This window comes from Paralichthys olivaceus, chromosome 21, assembly GCF_024713975.1.
Source record: "Paralichthys olivaceus isolate ysfri-2021 chromosome 21, ASM2471397v2, whole genome shotgun sequence".
NCBI lineage: Eukaryota > Metazoa > Chordata > Actinopteri > Pleuronectiformes > Paralichthyidae > Paralichthys > Paralichthys olivaceus.
The window spans coordinates 11,809,228-11,827,242 of record NC_091113.1 but is presented as its reverse complement, the minus strand read 5'-3'; the positions used below and the strand labels follow the sequence as shown (position 1 = coordinate 11,827,242).

General features: G+C 42.1%; 2 protein-coding genes across 3 annotated transcripts; one reads left to right on the top strand and one right to left on the bottom strand.

Moving 5' to 3' along the window:
• Positions 1–2,196: 2,196 nt before the first annotated feature.
• Positions 2,197–6,555, bottom strand: LOC109626837 (serine/threonine-protein kinase LMTK1-like). 2 transcript variants are annotated; one of them, XM_069517913.1, is made up of 6 exons: positions 6,072–6,555; positions 5,765–5,918; positions 3,983–4,676; positions 3,628–3,721; positions 2,615–2,801; positions 2,197–2,426 (listed from the first exon to the last, which is right to left on the bottom strand). In XM_069517913.1, exons 3-6 carry the CDS (start codon positions 4,637–4,639, stop codon positions 2,408–2,410), a joined length of 957 nt encoding a protein of 318 aa, XP_069374014.1. In that variant the 5' UTR covers positions 4,640–4,676; positions 5,765–5,918; positions 6,072–6,555; the 3' UTR covers positions 2,197–2,407. The 2 variants fall into 2 exon arrangements, with proteins under 2 accessions (XP_069374014.1, XP_069374013.1); XM_069517912.1 differs by having other exon boundaries at positions 5,819–5,918.
• A 9,806-nt stretch (positions 6,556–16,361) lies between these two features.
• LOC109627053 (parvalbumin, thymic-like) lies at positions 16,362–18,015 on the top strand. The gene is made up of 4 exons (XM_020083415.2): positions 16,362–16,616; positions 16,806–16,938; positions 17,116–17,225; positions 17,747–18,015. The coding sequence occupies exons 1-4, from the start codon at positions 16,550–16,552 to the stop codon at positions 17,773–17,775; spliced, it is 339 nt and encodes a 112-aa protein (XP_019938974.1). The 5' UTR covers positions 16,362–16,549; the 3' UTR covers positions 17,776–18,015.

The window sequence follows — 18,015 nt, the reverse complement described above, 5'->3', positions numbered from 1 at the left end:
CTGGACGCCATCACACTAATGTCAAACTTAATAAATATACTTGACAAAGAATGAGGGACGTAAGTAACCTTATTTGAATAATGACCCTCACACCTCTTGCCCTTCCACCTAGTCTGTTTGACCTGGGGCCCGAAAAGCAACTGTTGGCAGTTGGGATTATTGCCCAGAGAGGGGGGTGGTGCAATGGCCCTGAGAAATACTGAAGTTTCTTTTAATTAAATCATGTTCAGGTTGTATATTCCACAGCACAGTTTCTTTCTCGCAAAACTGAGTTCTCTCAAGATCTAAATTACAGGAAAGACATTTACTTTAATATTATGGTTAAACTCATCATGACAAGGTTTCCCCTCAGCCTTGCCCTTTCTGCTCTTGCAGTGAATTCTCTGGCCGAGGTCGTCAGGCAGGATTCAATATGGAGGCGTAAAGGCTGAACCCTTTAAACAGAATCTTTCTTTATGCAGACGATGTCTTGCTGTATGTATCAGATCCTGTGTCTCCAACATCATTTTCCCAGCTTGTCTATCTGGATGTTCAGGTGACTCTTTTGTTTCATCAGATGTTTAAGACCAACTTTAGAGAAAGACCTACACAGATGGTTTGTCCTAAGAATGAATACCCTGTACCCAGTTTACTGCACCACAACAGATCTTTGTTTATTTGTTTGGTTGGACCTGGAAATGTCACAGAGCTCTGGTTCCCTGCTGGACTGTTTGTCCTGTAACATTGTCCCAAAACTTTAAAGGTGTTGTTAACAACACACAGTCACATATTACCTCCCAGCTGAATCCAATTCATGGTGACCCTGGTTCCTTACAGGGTATGATAGACAGTTCATCTCTTGAATTTCCTAGATAAAGTAACTGAGTATTTTAAATGCCTTGAAGCCAAACTGGTGTTTTGTAATGCAGGGTGTTGCACAGACATGGTAAAGTGAGCTCAGTGTACACATTGATTAGCCTATATGGGATGTGATTAGAGACTATATCACCATAGATGATTTCCGTGTAACAAGGCTCGAATGGTGCAGTTAAAAATCCTCCACAGTTTCCAAATCTTGATCAACAAAGTGAACCCCTAACTTTTATGCTTGTGCATAAAATATAAAACCTCAGCAGACTCACACTCATTTGGTCTGGTCCTGTCCTGAAAGCCAAATATTACCAAAAGTGTTCCTAAATGTCCTCTTATATCAATTCAATCTTTTCCATAAGCAATTCTGGAGGAAAAGTGTTGATATTTGAACTCACAGAAAACAAAACTGGCAAGAGTTAGCATAGCATCCAACCAAATTTATCGAGCAAATTGGTGTTTTTAGGTCTTTCCAGATATAAAACCCTTTGCACTTTGAGTCGTCTGCAGAAACTTTGCAATTTTGTGAACTTTGCTAGAGTAAAAAGATACATCAGAAAAGTCTTAGGCAATAATAAAAACAAACTTTATGGTCACCCAAAGTTAAAAGCTTTTATTGAATGAAGTCACATGAAGAACACCAGAGTAATTTGGCTTTTACATTGACAGTGATGTTAAAATATCATGTAGCTTTAACAACAACACTTTATAGGTGTTTTCACGCAGCTCTTAGAATACAAACACTTTTAGCTTTGGTGTCCTTGAGCTGTGTGTGTGTGTGTGTGTGTGTGTGTGTGTGTGTGTGTGTGTGTGTGTGTGTGTGTGACTGGTCCTGCCAGCTTTCCTATGCTCCTCAGGTACACTGTATCTAATCAACCAAACCTCGCTGATGCCGGCACTCTGTGGAAACATTATCTTTTATTTTGAGTTTGTTCAGTTTCTGCCTTCTTTGGCCCCTAAGGCTCACACTGTTTATTCAGCCACAGCCTCTGATAAATTCTGGGCTGAATACACTTCAGTAATGAGGCAGGCAAACAGGGCCTCCACAAGCATGCTCTGTTTGAGCAAAACAAACTGTATAAACAACATCCCACATAGATTAACAAGGAATTTCTTGAACCCAACCATTTAAAGGTAGAATGGGGTTTCAGACATGTTAAAACTAAGACTCATTAAAGTTGGACATTATTTATGTCTCTGTTTCATCGCTCAGGGCAAGGACGCAACCTGGCACAAAAAGCAGCTTCCAAAGAGGTCTGCAGCTGGAAAGGTACCAGCGCTGTTATGCAACCCATTGTTTTTTTTCACATCATAGCCAGTGGTTGTGTCAACTGTTCAAGCTGAATGCACTGTCACACAGTCCTGCAGAGCTCTGATGTCATGAACAGCAGGTGCTCTGAATCCATTTGGGGCAGAGAGAACGAGAGAGAATGAGAGAGAGAAAAAAAGAAAAAGCCATTACAATCCCTGACTCATCATTAAAGAGGAGGGGGGTGGAGGTAGATGAGTCGGAAGAGGTGAAGAGGACGTTGATCTGGACGATTAGTCAGTTTTTCCATTAGACCAAGGCTGGCCGTCTGAAAGAAAAACAAGCGTGGATGTCACATTGGGCCATGGTGACAGTGAGGTGGCCTTTGGCTGAAGGCAGCAAGCTTTATAGAAAGGCTGTGTTTGACTGCCACTGTGTCACACACATCAGCACCTGTAGCTCAGTGTGTGTGTGTGTGTGTGTGTGTGTGTGTGTGTGACCGGCTGTTTATCTCACAGCTCGAGGTCTGACTCAGCGACATGGGTGAGGAAGAGGCCGGTTTGAGACGGGAGGTAAAGCTGCGGCCTGGACGCAGCAGTCCAGCTCGGTGTTGGCAGGGAAAGGGTGGAGTGTAGAGAACGACTGACACACTGGAGGTGCGAGCTCCTCTCCAGAGCTAAGAAGTCGTCTTCCCACTCCAAGCCTACAGGCAAAACCAACCAAACACACAATTAGTGACAATGAACTGCCAACAGCCCACAGCATCTGGGTTTTAGCTGGATTTTCAAACGGTAAAGTCAACAGAAAAGTTAAAGCTACACACCCAGATCTTGTTACACTGTCAGGGGCCTTTCTAAAATGGATAGCCTAACAGTGACATGCAAAAAAATATATTTATTTTCCATATATAATTTTTAAAGTCAAAATATTGTCTTACTTTATCAATTAATGACAAATTTAAGATTATTTCTGAACTACGATATTGGCAAAAATATTTTCCAACCCATTACGCCACTTTTCATCATTCAATCCTTTTTACAAAATTGTAATTTTAATGACTCATGCTTTTTACAAATTCACATTTCAGTAGAATATACAGGTACAAACACTGCATGAACAAAATCAAAGTTATGTATATGGTAAATACAAAGGGATGAGTGGTGGAGGAAGTATTAAGTGTCAAATATCAAAAGTAAAATTGTTCATTGCAGAAAAATTGCCTCTTCTCTGTCAGTGTTATTTTACTACATATGATAATCTTTACATGTATGTGGTTTAACCTTTAACAATTCCTTATGAGATTATTTATGAGATTACCATGTTTTTTTCATAAAATCCTCAAGACTTCAAAAATGTAATTAATTCGGTAGAATAAATAGGGAAATATTTCACTATGAAACAATATCAAATAAAAATTACCTCTTGATTGTACCAACAAAGTGCAGTATTAAATTGAATGTGTTTTGTACCATTGATAAACAGCCTATTGTAAAGGGACAAATCATGTCAGACAGTTGTATGGTTTATACCGCTGTCGTCTAATGTGACATCTTGCAGGTTGAAGGTAGCAGCGTTTGGCAGAGATGTGCAGGGCTCAGGGTGCAGCTCCATGGTGGGACCTTCCTGAGAAGGACAACAGTGGGTAATAACTGGAAACAAGGGCGGTGTGGTCCATTAAACCCTGGAATAAAATAAAGTTATGCAAGCATTCATCTTGAATATAAAATGTAATTAATACACTGACCTCTTAGAGCCCCAGAAAACTTTTGAAAGTAATTCTCTATGACAATAAATATTCATTACAAAATCAGTGATAAAGTTGAAGAAGAAAATTAGCTCAAACCCATCCAAGCCAGAGTAGTCATGACAACAGGAGATGGGTACCTGATCAAATAAGTAGACCATGACGTCATCATCGAAGGACACACTCTTCCTTAGTTTCCTGTCCCTTTCAGATGACTCTCCTGGATGATTGTAGTTTTGATAGGATTTCAAAAGACTTTTACGGGTGCTTATATTAAGATTTTCCCCATGAAACACTTCACCGGGATCCTCCTCAGAGTTATTATTGAGATCAGAGGGCAAATTGGCATTTTTTAAACTACTTGACACATCGTTTTTATCACTAGATTCAGTAGTCCCTATGAATGTCTTGCAATCTTGAGTGTGGCAAATGTCAGTAACAAGCTGCAGGGGTATGTCCTTGTTACAGAAAATGATAAACCTGTTTGGGTGATCCATTGTAAGAACACGCTGCTGGGTTGTTAAATTTACATTCCTTGGGATCAAAGTGAAAATGTCCCAAATATTTAAGATGAGTTTTTTCCATGAAGCTTCCTTTGGACACTGTGAGACAGAAGAAGTAAATGCTGATTGCTGGAGAGGCTCCTCTAGAAGAAAACAGTGCTGAGGAGAGAGAGGGAAGGAAGATGACCATGGACTTGATCTGTGTTCACTGTTCCTCCACAAGTTAAGGGCTGCTCTTCCTCGTTGGTCAGGGATACACGTGATTGGCTGCTGCTTCTCATCAGCCAGCGTCATTTGCCCTGAAGATATCCAGAACTGGAGCTCTTCATTCCTGGGTGAGAGATTGACGATCAAATGAATATAATTTGATTCAGTTCCTCATCTTGTGATGAACAAGTGAAGGAAATAAACTGTTTCACTAAAAGCTAGTTGCCATTGAAGTGGAATATACCAATACAACTAGACTATTAGTCAACTGTTCAGTGGAATATACCACTCTGTTGCATTTGTAGGACAAAATTACGTCACAGTGGCATGATTAACCGGTCCCAATTCAAAGGCTCCGACAAATACAGCCGAAAAATGTGTCCTTCCCATAGACTGTATATAAAGTATACCCCCGGGCAACGGAGGCTCCACAGGGTGGATCCTTCAGCACTAGGAAGACCAGACTGTCTCATTTCAGTTCAGCCGTGTAGACCAGGTCCTCTGAAGGATACAGCTGCTGAATTGAGACACGGCTTATATTTAGCAAATACAAGCTTTGCTAAATATTACTACATGCTTAATCCGAGAGTTTAATGCTTGGCACACACAAGTTGAGGCACATTGACCTAATATGATATGTAACCGTAACCGCAAAGGTGATTTCCTCTTGCATAAGAATATGATTCCAAAAGTCTGCTTAGTCTTTTTTTTAATCCACCAGATCGTTTCAGGGGTCAGCTACAGTGCACAGACAGCCCTTCAGAGTCTGTTAACAACAGGATGTACTGAAACTGATTTGTCGACAAAACAGCACACACACACACGCACACAAACATATGCAATATTTAGCCTCTCACTCCTGAGCTTGAATAAATATCGAGGCTCATCCATCTGTGGAGACAAAGACGCAATAGGAAACTTTCACTGCTCTGCAGTAACCAAGCAACTGTGACTCAGGAAAGGAAGAGAGGGGCTGATTCACAGCAGCAGTGACGTAAAGGATGTAACAGGACACACGGACACACACGCAGACACACCACTGTACGGTCTCACACACTCATGTAAACACACACACATGCAGTAGGCCATAAAGCCTGTAATCTGCACTATTTAAGGTAAATTAACACCTCACTGTGTAACAGGTGGAGGGGCTCAGAGGAGGACAGACCACAAGACCACACATTCAGAGAGAGTGACACAAACACAGCTGACCTTCAATTTATCATCTTGGTCACATAATCATATCAGCACAAATCAAAATGATACCGTTTCTTCCTTCCTTTGTCACTGCATCTCCTTCTGTGAAGCCAGTTCAAACCATCCAGTGAAATCACCAGTGCAACTTCACCCCTGGAGTGTTCTGACTCTGTAGAAACAAAGAGCGGAACATGGTTAAAAAAACAATATGGATTGCTTCAAAATCTTGCTGCATCATGATGCTGCAAAATGTGTTGCAACACGCTTAATCGCCCTGCATCTGCACCATGCATGCATGACACCGGCACATTTCTCCTCCTACCTTGCACTCTGTGAGCCCCACTCATTCCCTCCTGGCTTTTACCCGCACGACGGAAAGCTCAGCAAGGGCACCGGGAGACACAAGCCAAAACTATGGACGTTGAGAGAGGAGACAGAGGGATGCACAGAGAAAGACAGGAAGAGGTGGGGGAGATCTGAAAAGCAGGTAGCGATAGAATGAGGGGCGAAATGAAATAAGGGGAGTATATGAATGGAAGTAAGGATAGATGAAAGAGGAGTGAAGGAGGGTGATGGTAGAGGGAAGAGATGCGAGGACAGAGAAAGGACAAAGAGCTCACACGTGCAGCACAATCCCTGGAGGCTGCTGGACTTTCTGCAGCAGCAGAGTGAGAGATGCAGATCAATAACTTATCTGGTCTAATGTAGCACAGCCGTCCTTCTGACAGAGAGTAACAGGAACAATGTGGTCGCCATTGTCACACATTGGTAACTGTTACTGCACATTAATCTTGATAATTTAACCATATGTATATATATATAGAGAGAGAGAGAGAGAAAGGCCACCTTTTAAAGGTTAAGTGTGTAGAATTTAGTGACATCTGGTGGTGAAGATACATGTTGCAGCTGAATACCCCTCTGTGGGAGAACTCGGCCCACTCCGGGAAAATATGGGAGGAGAGAATGGCGTTTTCACAAAATCTTTTATTCTGTTACAAGCCTTTAACAGGCACACACATATACTTGGGGTATCCGGACCCACACACGTCCACGCGTACTGTTCTGCTCCTGCTTCAGAAGCCCAGCCTACTGCAAGAGACCAGAACCAGGTCACCAGCATGCTCTTATTGATTGACTGATTACCTGATTCTGCACAGATGTCTTATCACAATTATAATGGTCACAGGAGAAAGGCTGGGTACACCCTGGACAGGTTGCCAGCACCTCGCAGGGCCAACATGCAGAGTTCTTGACTGTCTCCATGATGTGAAATATTGGATGGCAAATATCAGTCTGCACTTAAAATGTCAGTAAGACGGATATGGTCTTGTTTGGCCCCTCTCTCAACACCTGTAGAAAATAACTTAGCTGGCGTTAACTGGCACTTCAGCTGCATCAGGTCAAAAATCTTGGTGTTATTTTTGACCCAGCTCTGAAATTTGAAACACATTCAATCAGTTTTAAAAAGGCTGTTATTTCCAACCAAGAAACATCACCAAAGTAAAACACTCCCTCTCTTTAAGTAAGGATTGTCTCAAATGCCTTACCTTCATTGTGGCTGGAATACTGTAATGCTCTTTATTTGGGCATTAGCCAGTCGTCACTGTCAAATCTGCAGCTGGTGCAGAATGCTGCTGCTGGACTGATATCTGATACCAGGAAGAGAGACAGGATCTCACCAGTACTTACATTACTGCGTTGGTGTCTTGTACAGTTCAGGATTGGGTTTAAGTTGGGGTTTTTTTAAAGCACCATATCCACTCCTTGATTACTCAAATCCTTTTATTAGTTGCTCCATGGATGTTCCCTGGTCGAGGTGAAGGGTTAATAAAAGTGATCATATGTGCACAGTAGCTTCCCGAAGCTTTGGAATCATCAATCTTTTTCAATTGATTGCTGCCCTTCTGTTGAAGTGAGGAACTGAGGACCCTTGTGTTCTCTCATGGCTTTTAGATGTCCTTAAGTTGTCTTTATTCACATCATAGCCATTCAAATTGATTTAATTTAATTTCTATTATACTCTATTTTATGTTTCACATTCTGTCTTCCATGATGGTGCAGAGTTTTTTTATTAATTAATGTCAAGCAAACAGGGTCATGTAATTGATGTTTTATGAATTAACTTGACTTGAAGTGTCCAAACTAAAAGGGTTGATAAGTAAAAAGTAATTTCTTTTTTTTTTCTTTCTTTTTTTTACTTGAGTACATATTTAAGTATTTGTGGGTTAAATGCTTGGAAGAGCCCTTCAAAGGTTTTTTGCATTGTTTTATTGCTCATGATCTCATCAGTCGCAAAGGGAAACATTAGCTCTCTCTAGAGGTTGCAAGCAGAATAGCAGGTTGTGGTCAGCACTGCAGCAAGGCTCTTTAGCTTGTTCTGTGAAAAAGAAACAACTCATCTGGTAATAAGTCTCTACAGTTGACTGAGAAACATCAGAGTACCACTGATGCAGCAATTATATAATTTTTACTGATGGAAATAAAAATATGACACTACTACTTCTATAATAAATATATGCACTACTAATACAGTTCCTCATCTTCTTCATTTCTGCTGCACAGTTGCATTGTGATACCATTCATTCATCATCATTACTTCAGTCATTATTATCACGTAACTTCTGACCAGTATTATGGGAATTCCTGCTGGTACAGTCCTCCCCCTGGCAACAAAATCACTGATGCTGGAGTTCTGCTTTACACACCCGGGCAGCATCATGATTTTGTTCCCAGGAGGCGACAACGCCACCATTCAGTCCATCTCTGCTTCCACTGAGAGTGGATAAGAAAGAAATAAGGGGAAGTGGTGAGGATAGAGATTTAAGAGACAGAGATGGACAGATGGTGTTTCAATCCAGAATTCCTGTCTTCATTTTGCTTTTTCACAACTTCTCCCTCCCCCTCTGTTCGTTCACTCTCAGTCATCCTCTGCTGCATCGTGTCACCCAGCAACCTGCACCCATCGACCCATATCAGGTCATCAAGGGCACCCTGACCCCTGACTGCTTGTAGTACTGTGTTTCTCTATAGTCAACTGTTTTTCACTTGACGTGGCAGTACACACAAGGATGTAATACAGCCGCCGAGCTGAAATCCTTCTCGCTGGAACAAAATGTGAGCCGTTCCGGCCTATTTCACATTCTATTTTCACATTGGAGTTAAGATTGATGTGTCCTGTCTGAGTTTCTCATAATCCGATATCTCGACAACTTGCGCGTCTAAATGTCAAATGAATGAGGGATACGTCTTAGGTTTCAGGCCCTCAGACTGACTGGGAAGAAGCTGTGAAAGACTATCAGTTGTGTTTTATTATCTGATGTAGTTTATTAAAGCAAGGTAAAGCACAGGCTATATTTTCTACTCTGCGTCTTTAGCCAAAGGCATGCTGAAATCAACCTCCACTTTCTCATTTTGGCAACTGAGAAATGGCTCGCCTCCGTAATTCCCTGCGGCCTTCTGAGAAACCTGACCTCGGGCATCAGCAGGTGAACTAGTAACAAGAATGTGTCTGTTTTGCTATGGAAGGTGAGAACAAGCCGTAGCGCTGAGGCAACACTTCAGTTTATTTTTTAATTAATTGGTCAGGGGCTTGCTGTGTCCCACTGCTCTGACTGAGTTGTAACGTACACGGTATATGCATAAAGAACTGTGCAACTATCCTTTTACACTGCAGGCGCAGAATCATCATATTCAGCCGGCAGACGACAAGTGACACCTAACAATCCGTGAGAGGGGGGTAATTGGAGCTCATTGGGCTTATTCTGAGCATGTCGAATACACCATGCTCAATGCTTGGAGAGGAGCATGTGGAGATCCTGTCTCCAAAGTCACTGTCAACGCCAGTGGAATGGCCCACAGCAAAGCACTATGGGTAATATGGGGGAAAAGAAGCATCCAGTCAAGACGCTTGTAGCACTAGTGGTTTGCAGCCTTTATTTGGACACGGCAGGGTCTCGCAGCTGCAGGGGAGAGAGGCTTTGGGAGGGGAATGAAATGTGACACTAGAATAACAACATGAAGAGCTGCAAATATGTCACTGATATGTACACATTTATTCAAGGTGTGTGTCTCCAGCAGCAATAAAACAAACATGCTCTGTCGTTAATGTGTAAAAGAAGCTGGGGGACTTTGTTTGCAGCTTTGGCAATTACAATAACATGAGCCAGGGTGCAGTGCAGCTCTGCATATTGTGGCGGTGAAATGAATGCCTAATTTGTTACAGATCAGCAACACAACAGCGAGCCATGTCATAAAGTCCCTTTGAAAAGGAGAGAAGACTTTTCTCTCTGGCGGGAGATTACAGGGTCTTAAAAGTGTTTGCTGACAGAGTGTCTTTAATATGATGACAGAAAGGCGTAATCCATCTCAGATCACTGGCTGAGTATTTATGAGCCTCTGTTGACAGCAGTATACACCTGCTCTTCCCTAGTCCAGACCTGGGAACAGTGCCTGCCTTAACTGGCATCGCTGCTGCCAAGGCAATGCCATATTAAGAGTATTGTGAGTGTGTGTGTGTGAGTGTAAGAACAGGGATAGAGTGTGTTTGGAAGGACACAGGAGGAGTCTTGTTGATAAGAAATATGCACACTTAAAAGCTTAAGATTTGCATGAATTAATATTTTCAGTTGTAACATGTTGGTTCTAAATACTTTTATTTCAATATTTCACTGAAAACATCCTCAAAAATGTAGAGGAAAGGGTTTTACTGAAGAAAAATCTCTGACTTCCAAGGTTCAGTATGCTTAGAGTTAATTGTATTGATGTAGAATGCACATGTGAGCAAGTTACATATAATGTATTAAATTCAAAGATGTGTTTAAAAAATATATAAACACAAGCTAAATATCAGAATAAATGCTTGCACCACATTCTGTATCTATTTACACTGTTGCTAAGGGTTGCTTGACCGAAGTAAAACCTTCTGTCGTTGCAGCTTCCTACCACCAGGTAGCAGCAGAGTGAGGGTTTTCGCCTCAGTAGAGCAAACGTGGCTGAGGATTTCACACACAATCACACAGTTATCCATATCAGAAAGCAAAGGCATAGCTGTAGTTGTAATAGATAAAATAACATTAATAGTATTTAAATTTTCTGTTTCTTATTTCTCTGAAAACAGCTGCAACAGTTGTGAGCATACATCAAGGCCAAGAGAATGGCTTTTATCCCTAAACCACTAAATCAGCCTGGTATTGAAGACAAGGGAAAGCAAAGTACAGCAGTGGGTGGCGGTAATACACCTTGATGTTGGTTTCAGCCCGCCAATAAACCGAATATAGAAGAAGAAGAAGAAGCAGTGGTGAAAGGCCTGTGCCTGTCTATCACTTTAAATGTATGTGCCATTTAAAGGATGAGCAGTGAGTGCAAACACTTACCTCATCCCTTCCTGTAATCGAACCACAGCTGACGGGGAAGTTAAGCAGATATTAGTAGTAACGTAAAGATTAGATTAGATATACTTTATTCATCCCACAACGGGGAAATGTACTTATTACAGCAGCAGAAAGAAAGTGTAGTGTACATTACAGAAATTAAAGTGGAAAAGGCAAAAACAGACAGAAATATCTGTAACCTACACAATAGACAATGTGCAAAAAAACAAGGCGTTAACACACATTTGCCACACAGACAAAAAGACAAGTGAGGAGGAATACATTTGAAATGTCAGGACTGCTTGCAGGCAATAGACTCGAGAGGAAAAGTGTTTAAAAGCGTGACAGTGACCTCTGACCTGTACGAACGGCTCACACACACACTGGTGCACACACAGGCTGAGACAGCTGTGGGTCTCCTCAACTGGTTTAAGGTGTTTATGGAGGCCCTGAGATTGAGTACTTGTTGACAGAGCTCTCACTTACACACACGCACACACACACACACACACACAGACACACACACACACACACACACACACACAACCCAGATCAGATATGAGCAGATCTGTTTCAGTGGATAATCTTACATGTGTGAAATATACATATTTATCTTTATTTGGGAATCAAGCACTGCCCAGGGGTATATCACACTGCCTCATTCTACAGGAACGTGAAACAAGAGTGTTCTTTCATGTTTTTTACTTGGACTCTTGTAAGGAGTCTATACAAGTAACGAAATATGTCTGACAAATGTATAAATCCAGCCCCAGCCTCTCTCCCTGACACCACTTTCTTTGCTGCCCGCTCCCTCCCTCCCCTCCTCAGAAAGGACAGAGGGAGTCCCTGACTTCCCAGCCCCCCAAACCCATAAACCTCCTCCCCCTGCTCCATCTCAATACAAATCCCTCACTTGCACCTTAAGCTGGCTGGTATTCATCCGTCCCCGATCCAGTTGCGCAGCAGCAACCAGATTTAAGTCAAAAATGTAATGAGTCAGGTTTGTCCCTTAGTTACAGAGCAAACAGATGAGAAATAGAGCGGCCAGGAGACTCTGGGCATTGAAACGGCTGGATCGCAGTGCATTTAACAAGCATCTCATCTTTGCAGTTAATCTCGCAGGATGAGGAGGATCAACTTTCCTCCAGGCTCTCACACACCACAGCAGCAGATCATTGCTGGCATCCACTAGAGCTGCATCGTGAAGGCACTTCTATTATTGAAAATGTGTTTCCCTGACTGTTGGCAACATTTTTATTTTCTTTGCCAAACATAAAATTCAAAGTCACTCACATAATTTATGCTGAATATCAAGCTACCCCGAATGGTAGGCTACTGTAACTTAGCATAAAGACATGGAAACGTGATCTTATATGTATAATTTCTTGGCCAGATTTCTCTTGTGTCAGCCAGGCTAATTATTTCTCATCGTTTTCCCTGTTTACTCTCTTCATGCTAAGCTATTTTGGCTAGCACCTAAGTAGATGAAACTTTGTTTTCAGATACTTATGTAGAGACAAAAGTTAGTGGCCAAAACGTCTATGTTTTTTGTTTTTTTAAATGGATCTCCACTTCCTCCAACTATCAAGAAATGAAGCGATAATATCCTGGATCGAAACTCTGCCATGGACTATATTACTGCTCACCAAAAGTGAAGCCAAAGTGTTTTGATGGCCACCTGGTGGCTGGTTGCAGTATAGGTCATAAAGCCGGCCCTCTCCATGTAAGCAGATGGGACATGGATCAAAGTGAAAAGTCAAAATATACATTAAAGAAGTTATTCTCAATAGTATATTATTTTAGGTCGTTTTTATCACACTGGTGTATGTTCAAGTGTTTGGTTTTAATTGTTTAATTGATGCTATAAAAACAGGGTGAAGCATCATGATTGATAGCTGAGGCAAACTTGGGCTCCATCCACAGATCACCACTGCACAGACGCTGACTCAAAGATGGCAGCGTTCGCATTCACCTTTATGTAAAGTCTATGAACCCACGGAATATAATTGTCTCTCTGGGACACATTTGTGATGATCACAGTACAGTAGAAGTTTATAAGAAGGGGACATTTCAGATTTCTCAAGTTTTGATAGTTTTAGAGCCGAAATCCAGTCCTGAGCAGAGCAGGAAAAACAATCACACAGAAACACATGGATGCACTGACGCAATGAGTGCAACCATGTATTTAAGCTTCATGGGTGCCAAAACAGAAGAGTGAGAAAAAACTCTTGGCAAAGACCATGGGTGGGTGATGGGTGGAGCTTAAGGTGTGTGTTAGACAGGGTGTCTTGGCTGAATTTGAGAACGACACTGGCATGTCCACACCACAGCCGGGCAGATAGAAATAGAAGAAGCAGTAACTGAGCCGAGGAGAGAGGAGGAACAGCCATCTTCCTCTGGGTTCATGCATGAACAGGGTCTGTCCCTCTGTCTCTGTGTGCGTGTGTCGGCCAGAGAAGCCAAACGTGTCAGACATTACAGAGGGACTTAAAGGTTTAGTTTAGCATGCGACAGGACATTAAGTCTAACCTGGCAATAATCATTTGTCTGAATTAAAATGGCAACCATTGTGAAGCCTCTACACATAGTGACTGCCCGAAATCTGACACGCGCTGCTCTAGACATATCATATATTTATTCTGTCAACACAGGGAAAGTTAAAGGTCAATGTAAGAACACCAGGCAGTATAAGGGTGTTCTCATATATGACCCATTCAAAAAGTGAAGTTCTAGCTGATTGAGAACATTTCTCAGTGCTTATTATCAACACACAGTGATTTATATTCATTTCAGTATTTTAGCTCACATACATTGAGATATATTTCAATGGATCCTGTTTTTTTAGGACTAGACGCCAAGAACCATGAATATACATAAAGTGAACAAACAATGATAGATAGGCTGTTCAATGTGATGTTTGTTTTTCTGCGCCTCCATGTGCATTTCTTGTAGAAAGGCAAGAACCTGAGATGGATGAAACACTTCACAAAGGCCATTTAGACCATTTATATATGATGGGGATATAGTATGTGTGTGCACCAGTTATCAGTGTTGTATAACCCACAGAAAGCTTTATTCTTTCTCTGTCTGGAATAATAAAACTTTGCAGGATACAGACAATGTTCTACAATAAAACTTTGTGTCCCAACTCTAAACCCATCAATCCTTGTGGTTGTTTATTCCTTCTAATAAATAATTAGGAATTAACGATTCAATCATGACTGACACCACAGAGGATAATTATCCTGTAAGCCAACTCGTAGATAAATCCCAAAATGTGTGGATGCATCTATATTATATCCTGTCAAAGTTTCCTCCGATAAAATCAACATTTCATAGCTACAAAGCCAAAACAAGAATGTGCGTAGTGCAAACAGAATACAAAATGCCCTTAAATTTGTCTGTTTGGGTAAAACTTACCTCTGCTGGTTTCCATGTCTTGAGCCAATGCTCTGTTTTTCCCATCTCAAACTGAAGAATGAAATGGGACAGTTTGTATTTCAACTAGGTGAAAGGATCCAAAGTCCAAAAACTGATTTGTCATACTCACAAAATGCAGGATTTATCTTCAGCTTGACCCAATTGCAGTATCAGGCCACTCCCTGGTAAGTTTGCTGACATGGGATAACACTTTTCTCAGGTGAAAGAGACAAAGAACATGTTCAAAGTTTTCTATCTACGTTGATCTGTAGTAATCCTCCCTGTTCAGACTCCCCTGGAGCTGCCCGCTCCTGTGAAGAAAACATCCACCAATTAAACAAACTCCCCCAAATCACTACGTGCAAAAGACTGTCACCCCATCCCTATCCATCTTTCTCTGTGTCTGTCTTTTCCTCCCTGTCCCCATCCCCCTCTTCCTCCTCTCATCCACCGCTCCATCACGCAGGAAGCCTGGTCTTCCTGAAAACAAGCACCAGAGCGTGGAAAGGGACGAGGCAGAGGGGGGCCAGTACGTCAGGGGTAACAGAGGATGTTTTTGTCGTTCCTCTGCCTCTCTGGTTGCTGCAGGCCTCACTGTAGTCCATCCTGAGGAAGCCGGGCCCACGTCACTCTGGCCAGGCCTTGGGCCCACACGTGCTGCCTGGTGAGGCCGGTGTGACCCTCTCACATATGGGAGCTATAAAAACCTCTGTGAACTGAAACCTTGGAAAACACTGCTTTTCAAATCATAATAGCAAGCAGGATAAAGTCAGCATGAAATCAAATGGACCGCAATTCAATTACACAAAGGGGACAGATGTGGTGTGGAGAGATAGTGTCAGCAGGCCAAACTGACCACACTCCATTTCCTGTGTAATAAGCTGTAAACTGCCAAAGCACCTGCAAGAACTCCTCAGCAGGTGAGTCCCATCGGAAAAAAAGCATGGAACCAGTGGATGTTGACTTTGGCAGTGTTTTTTTTCTTTTTATTTGACAAGCATTTACCGCAGGACAGTCGAGTCGTGACTGATAAGCAATCAGGAAGTAAATGAGGGTTTCCAAATGTCCAGGAGTCCAGGAGTGATTCCTCACAATCAAAAAGTCTGGAGCAGTTTGGACAGCAGGTGTAAACATAGCAGCAGCGATCCGTTTTAAGTTTCCACAGTCTAATCCAGTTACTAGTTTGACCTGAGTTTACTCACAATCACAACTTTATACAAGGACACACAAAGACAGCGTTTGGGCGACACGATCAGTGGAGAGCAGTGTTACCGTGTATGTTGTGATGGATTCCTCCACCAGGACGGACAGAAGTGCAATAGATGTTGAACGCATCAACAAAAGGTCCAGAGAAAACTACACCTAGTCAGAATACACATAATCCTCATTATGATGAACTCTGAATAACTTCAAAGTGTGTTTTTCCTCATTTACCCACAGCGTATGGCGTGTTTATCTTTTGAAATAAACACTCATACACTCATTGGAGAACAAAGGGCTTTAAATGCTAAATGTGGCATGACTGTGAGTGGACACAGCTCCAGGAGCACAGCCTGAAAGTGACAGAGGCCATAATAACAGGATGTTTACAGCCTGCGGAAACGCTGCCAGGGACGACCACGGGCAGGCCGCAACTGTGGCTGGAGACATTGGAGAAAAGGAAGTGTGGGCCAGCCAGGATCACTCCAGATGCACCAAATATAACCTCACTGGCTGCAATTCTGTCTACAGACGCAACCTGACAGGGGTATGTTTAATTTGATTTAAAAACACATCGACCTCTGACCTGGATAAACTACTCTTTAAAAGCTAAGACACTCTGTCCTTCACACACACATGCACACACACACAATGGCTCAAGTGGTCAGCTGCAGGTGACAGCAGACAGAAGGACACTGGTGGTTTCTGACACTGGGGGGTGAAGCCTATTTACTGTCACCAGTTGTTTCTCTCTGCCCATCAGTGGTTGCATATCTCACCAGGCTGTAACATCCACCACAGCAGACTCTGCATGATCATGGCCATAACCGACTTCCTAGCAGCTTCAGACATCACTTCAGCCATTAACGCTTGTAAAGGTGAGGAGAAGATTGTGTTTTTCCTATGAATTATATATTGGGTTACATGCTGACATATATTCCTCTTGCACCAGGATTTGTTTCCACATTTCACCTTAAAAAGAAACTTGAAGGACAGAGGGATGCCAGCTGTTTATAATTTTCAATTCACTGGATCTAATCAAGTTTTGTCTGTGCTTTTACTTTCAGGGAAGGATTCCTTTAGCCCGAAGATGTTTTTCAAAACAGTGGGTTTATCCAAGAAAAATCCGACAGAGGTCGAGAGGGTCTTTAAGATTTTGGACCAGGACAAAAGTGGCTTCATAGAACAGGATGAGCTACAGTTGAGTTTTAAACAAATATCCTGTATGGCAATATGTGCACGTCTTGGTTAATTTCTTGTGTCAGGCTGTTGTTTTCTGAGAACAGGAAAGACTTTTTGTACACCTGAGCTGCAGTTGTGTGTCTGCATGAGATGCATTTACATTTTGTTGATGCTCTCTCACTATGGTGTCGCCAGACTGTTCCTGCAGAATTTCGCCAAAGGAGCGAGGCCCCTGACCGCAGCCGAGACCAGAGCCTTCCTCCTGGAGGGAGACTCGGATGGAGACGGGAAGATCGGCTGGGAAGGTACGCAGGTCTGATGGGCACTTCACTGTAGGTGTTGCATTGAGTTTTATTTGTCAAGAGAAGGAAAAGGAGCTGACAGCGTTTCCCACATGCTGAGAGGTGGATGAGGTCACACTTGAGACAGGACTTAACATTTTAAGAATAAGACACATTCATTCATTCTGCTTGATATTTTGACATTTCTCGAATGTATGCTTTGAACTGAATTAACCCATCAAAAAAGGACTCATTCACAATTTTTATTTTTAAAGAAGTTCAATAGTATGTTCTTCTGGCTTTATTTAAACGGAATCGAAGGCCATCCATTCATCTCCTATTGACACTCTCATCCTTATGTTAGCTTTCATTATGTTGCCTGGCAACTGAATTGGAGGTACAACAGTGGCCTCTTACAGCGTCGCTGCCAGTTACACACCTCAGTATGTTTGTGATTGTAGATGGATGCAGGACGTTTGTTGTACTTTAATAGTATGTACGAAAAGAAAAATGTCTCAAATCCAGTTTTTATTTCCCTGTTGCAGAGTTTTCAGCGCTGGTCAAGTCTTCATAAAGCCTGCCCCATCTCTCACATGATTATGATGATCTCAGGATGGGCCTTTTTTTTAAATAATCACCTGGACTCATCCAGGGATCTTATGTGTTTAGAGCCATACAATCAACTATGTCATAGTTTCAATGAAAACAATGTAATAAAGTAACTGATGTAAAACACAAATGAAACCTTGCCTCTCTGCTATGTGTCTTTCTCTGCCAGAAGAGTTTACAAATAAACCTCATTCTCACCATTGGA

Bases quoted from the DNA above. Each gene is read 5' to 3' on its own strand.
- LOC109626837 (XM_069517912.1), bottom strand. From the start codon at position 6,096: ATGAGTGGGGCTCACAGAGTGCAAG. The intron at 3,722-3,982 runs GTACCCATCTCC...TGTCCTTCTCAG, and splicing joins TGGTCTACTTATTTGATCAG to GAAGGTCCCACCATGGAGCT. The intron at 2,802-3,627 runs GTATAAACCATA...TTTTGCCTGTAG, and splicing joins TGTCACATTAGACGACAGCG to GCTTGGAGTGGGAAGACGAC.
- LOC109627053 (XM_020083415.2), top strand. From the start codon at position 16,550: ATGATCATGGCCATAACCGACTTCCTAGCAGCTTCAGACATCACTTCA. The intron at 16,617-16,805 runs GTGAGGAGAAGA...TTTTACTTTCAG, and splicing joins AGCCATTAACGCTTGTAAAG to GGAAGGATTCCTTTAGCCCG. The intron at 16,939-17,115 runs GTTGAGTTTTAA...TGGTGTCGCCAG, and splicing joins ATAGAACAGGATGAGCTACA to ACTGTTCCTGCAGAATTTCG.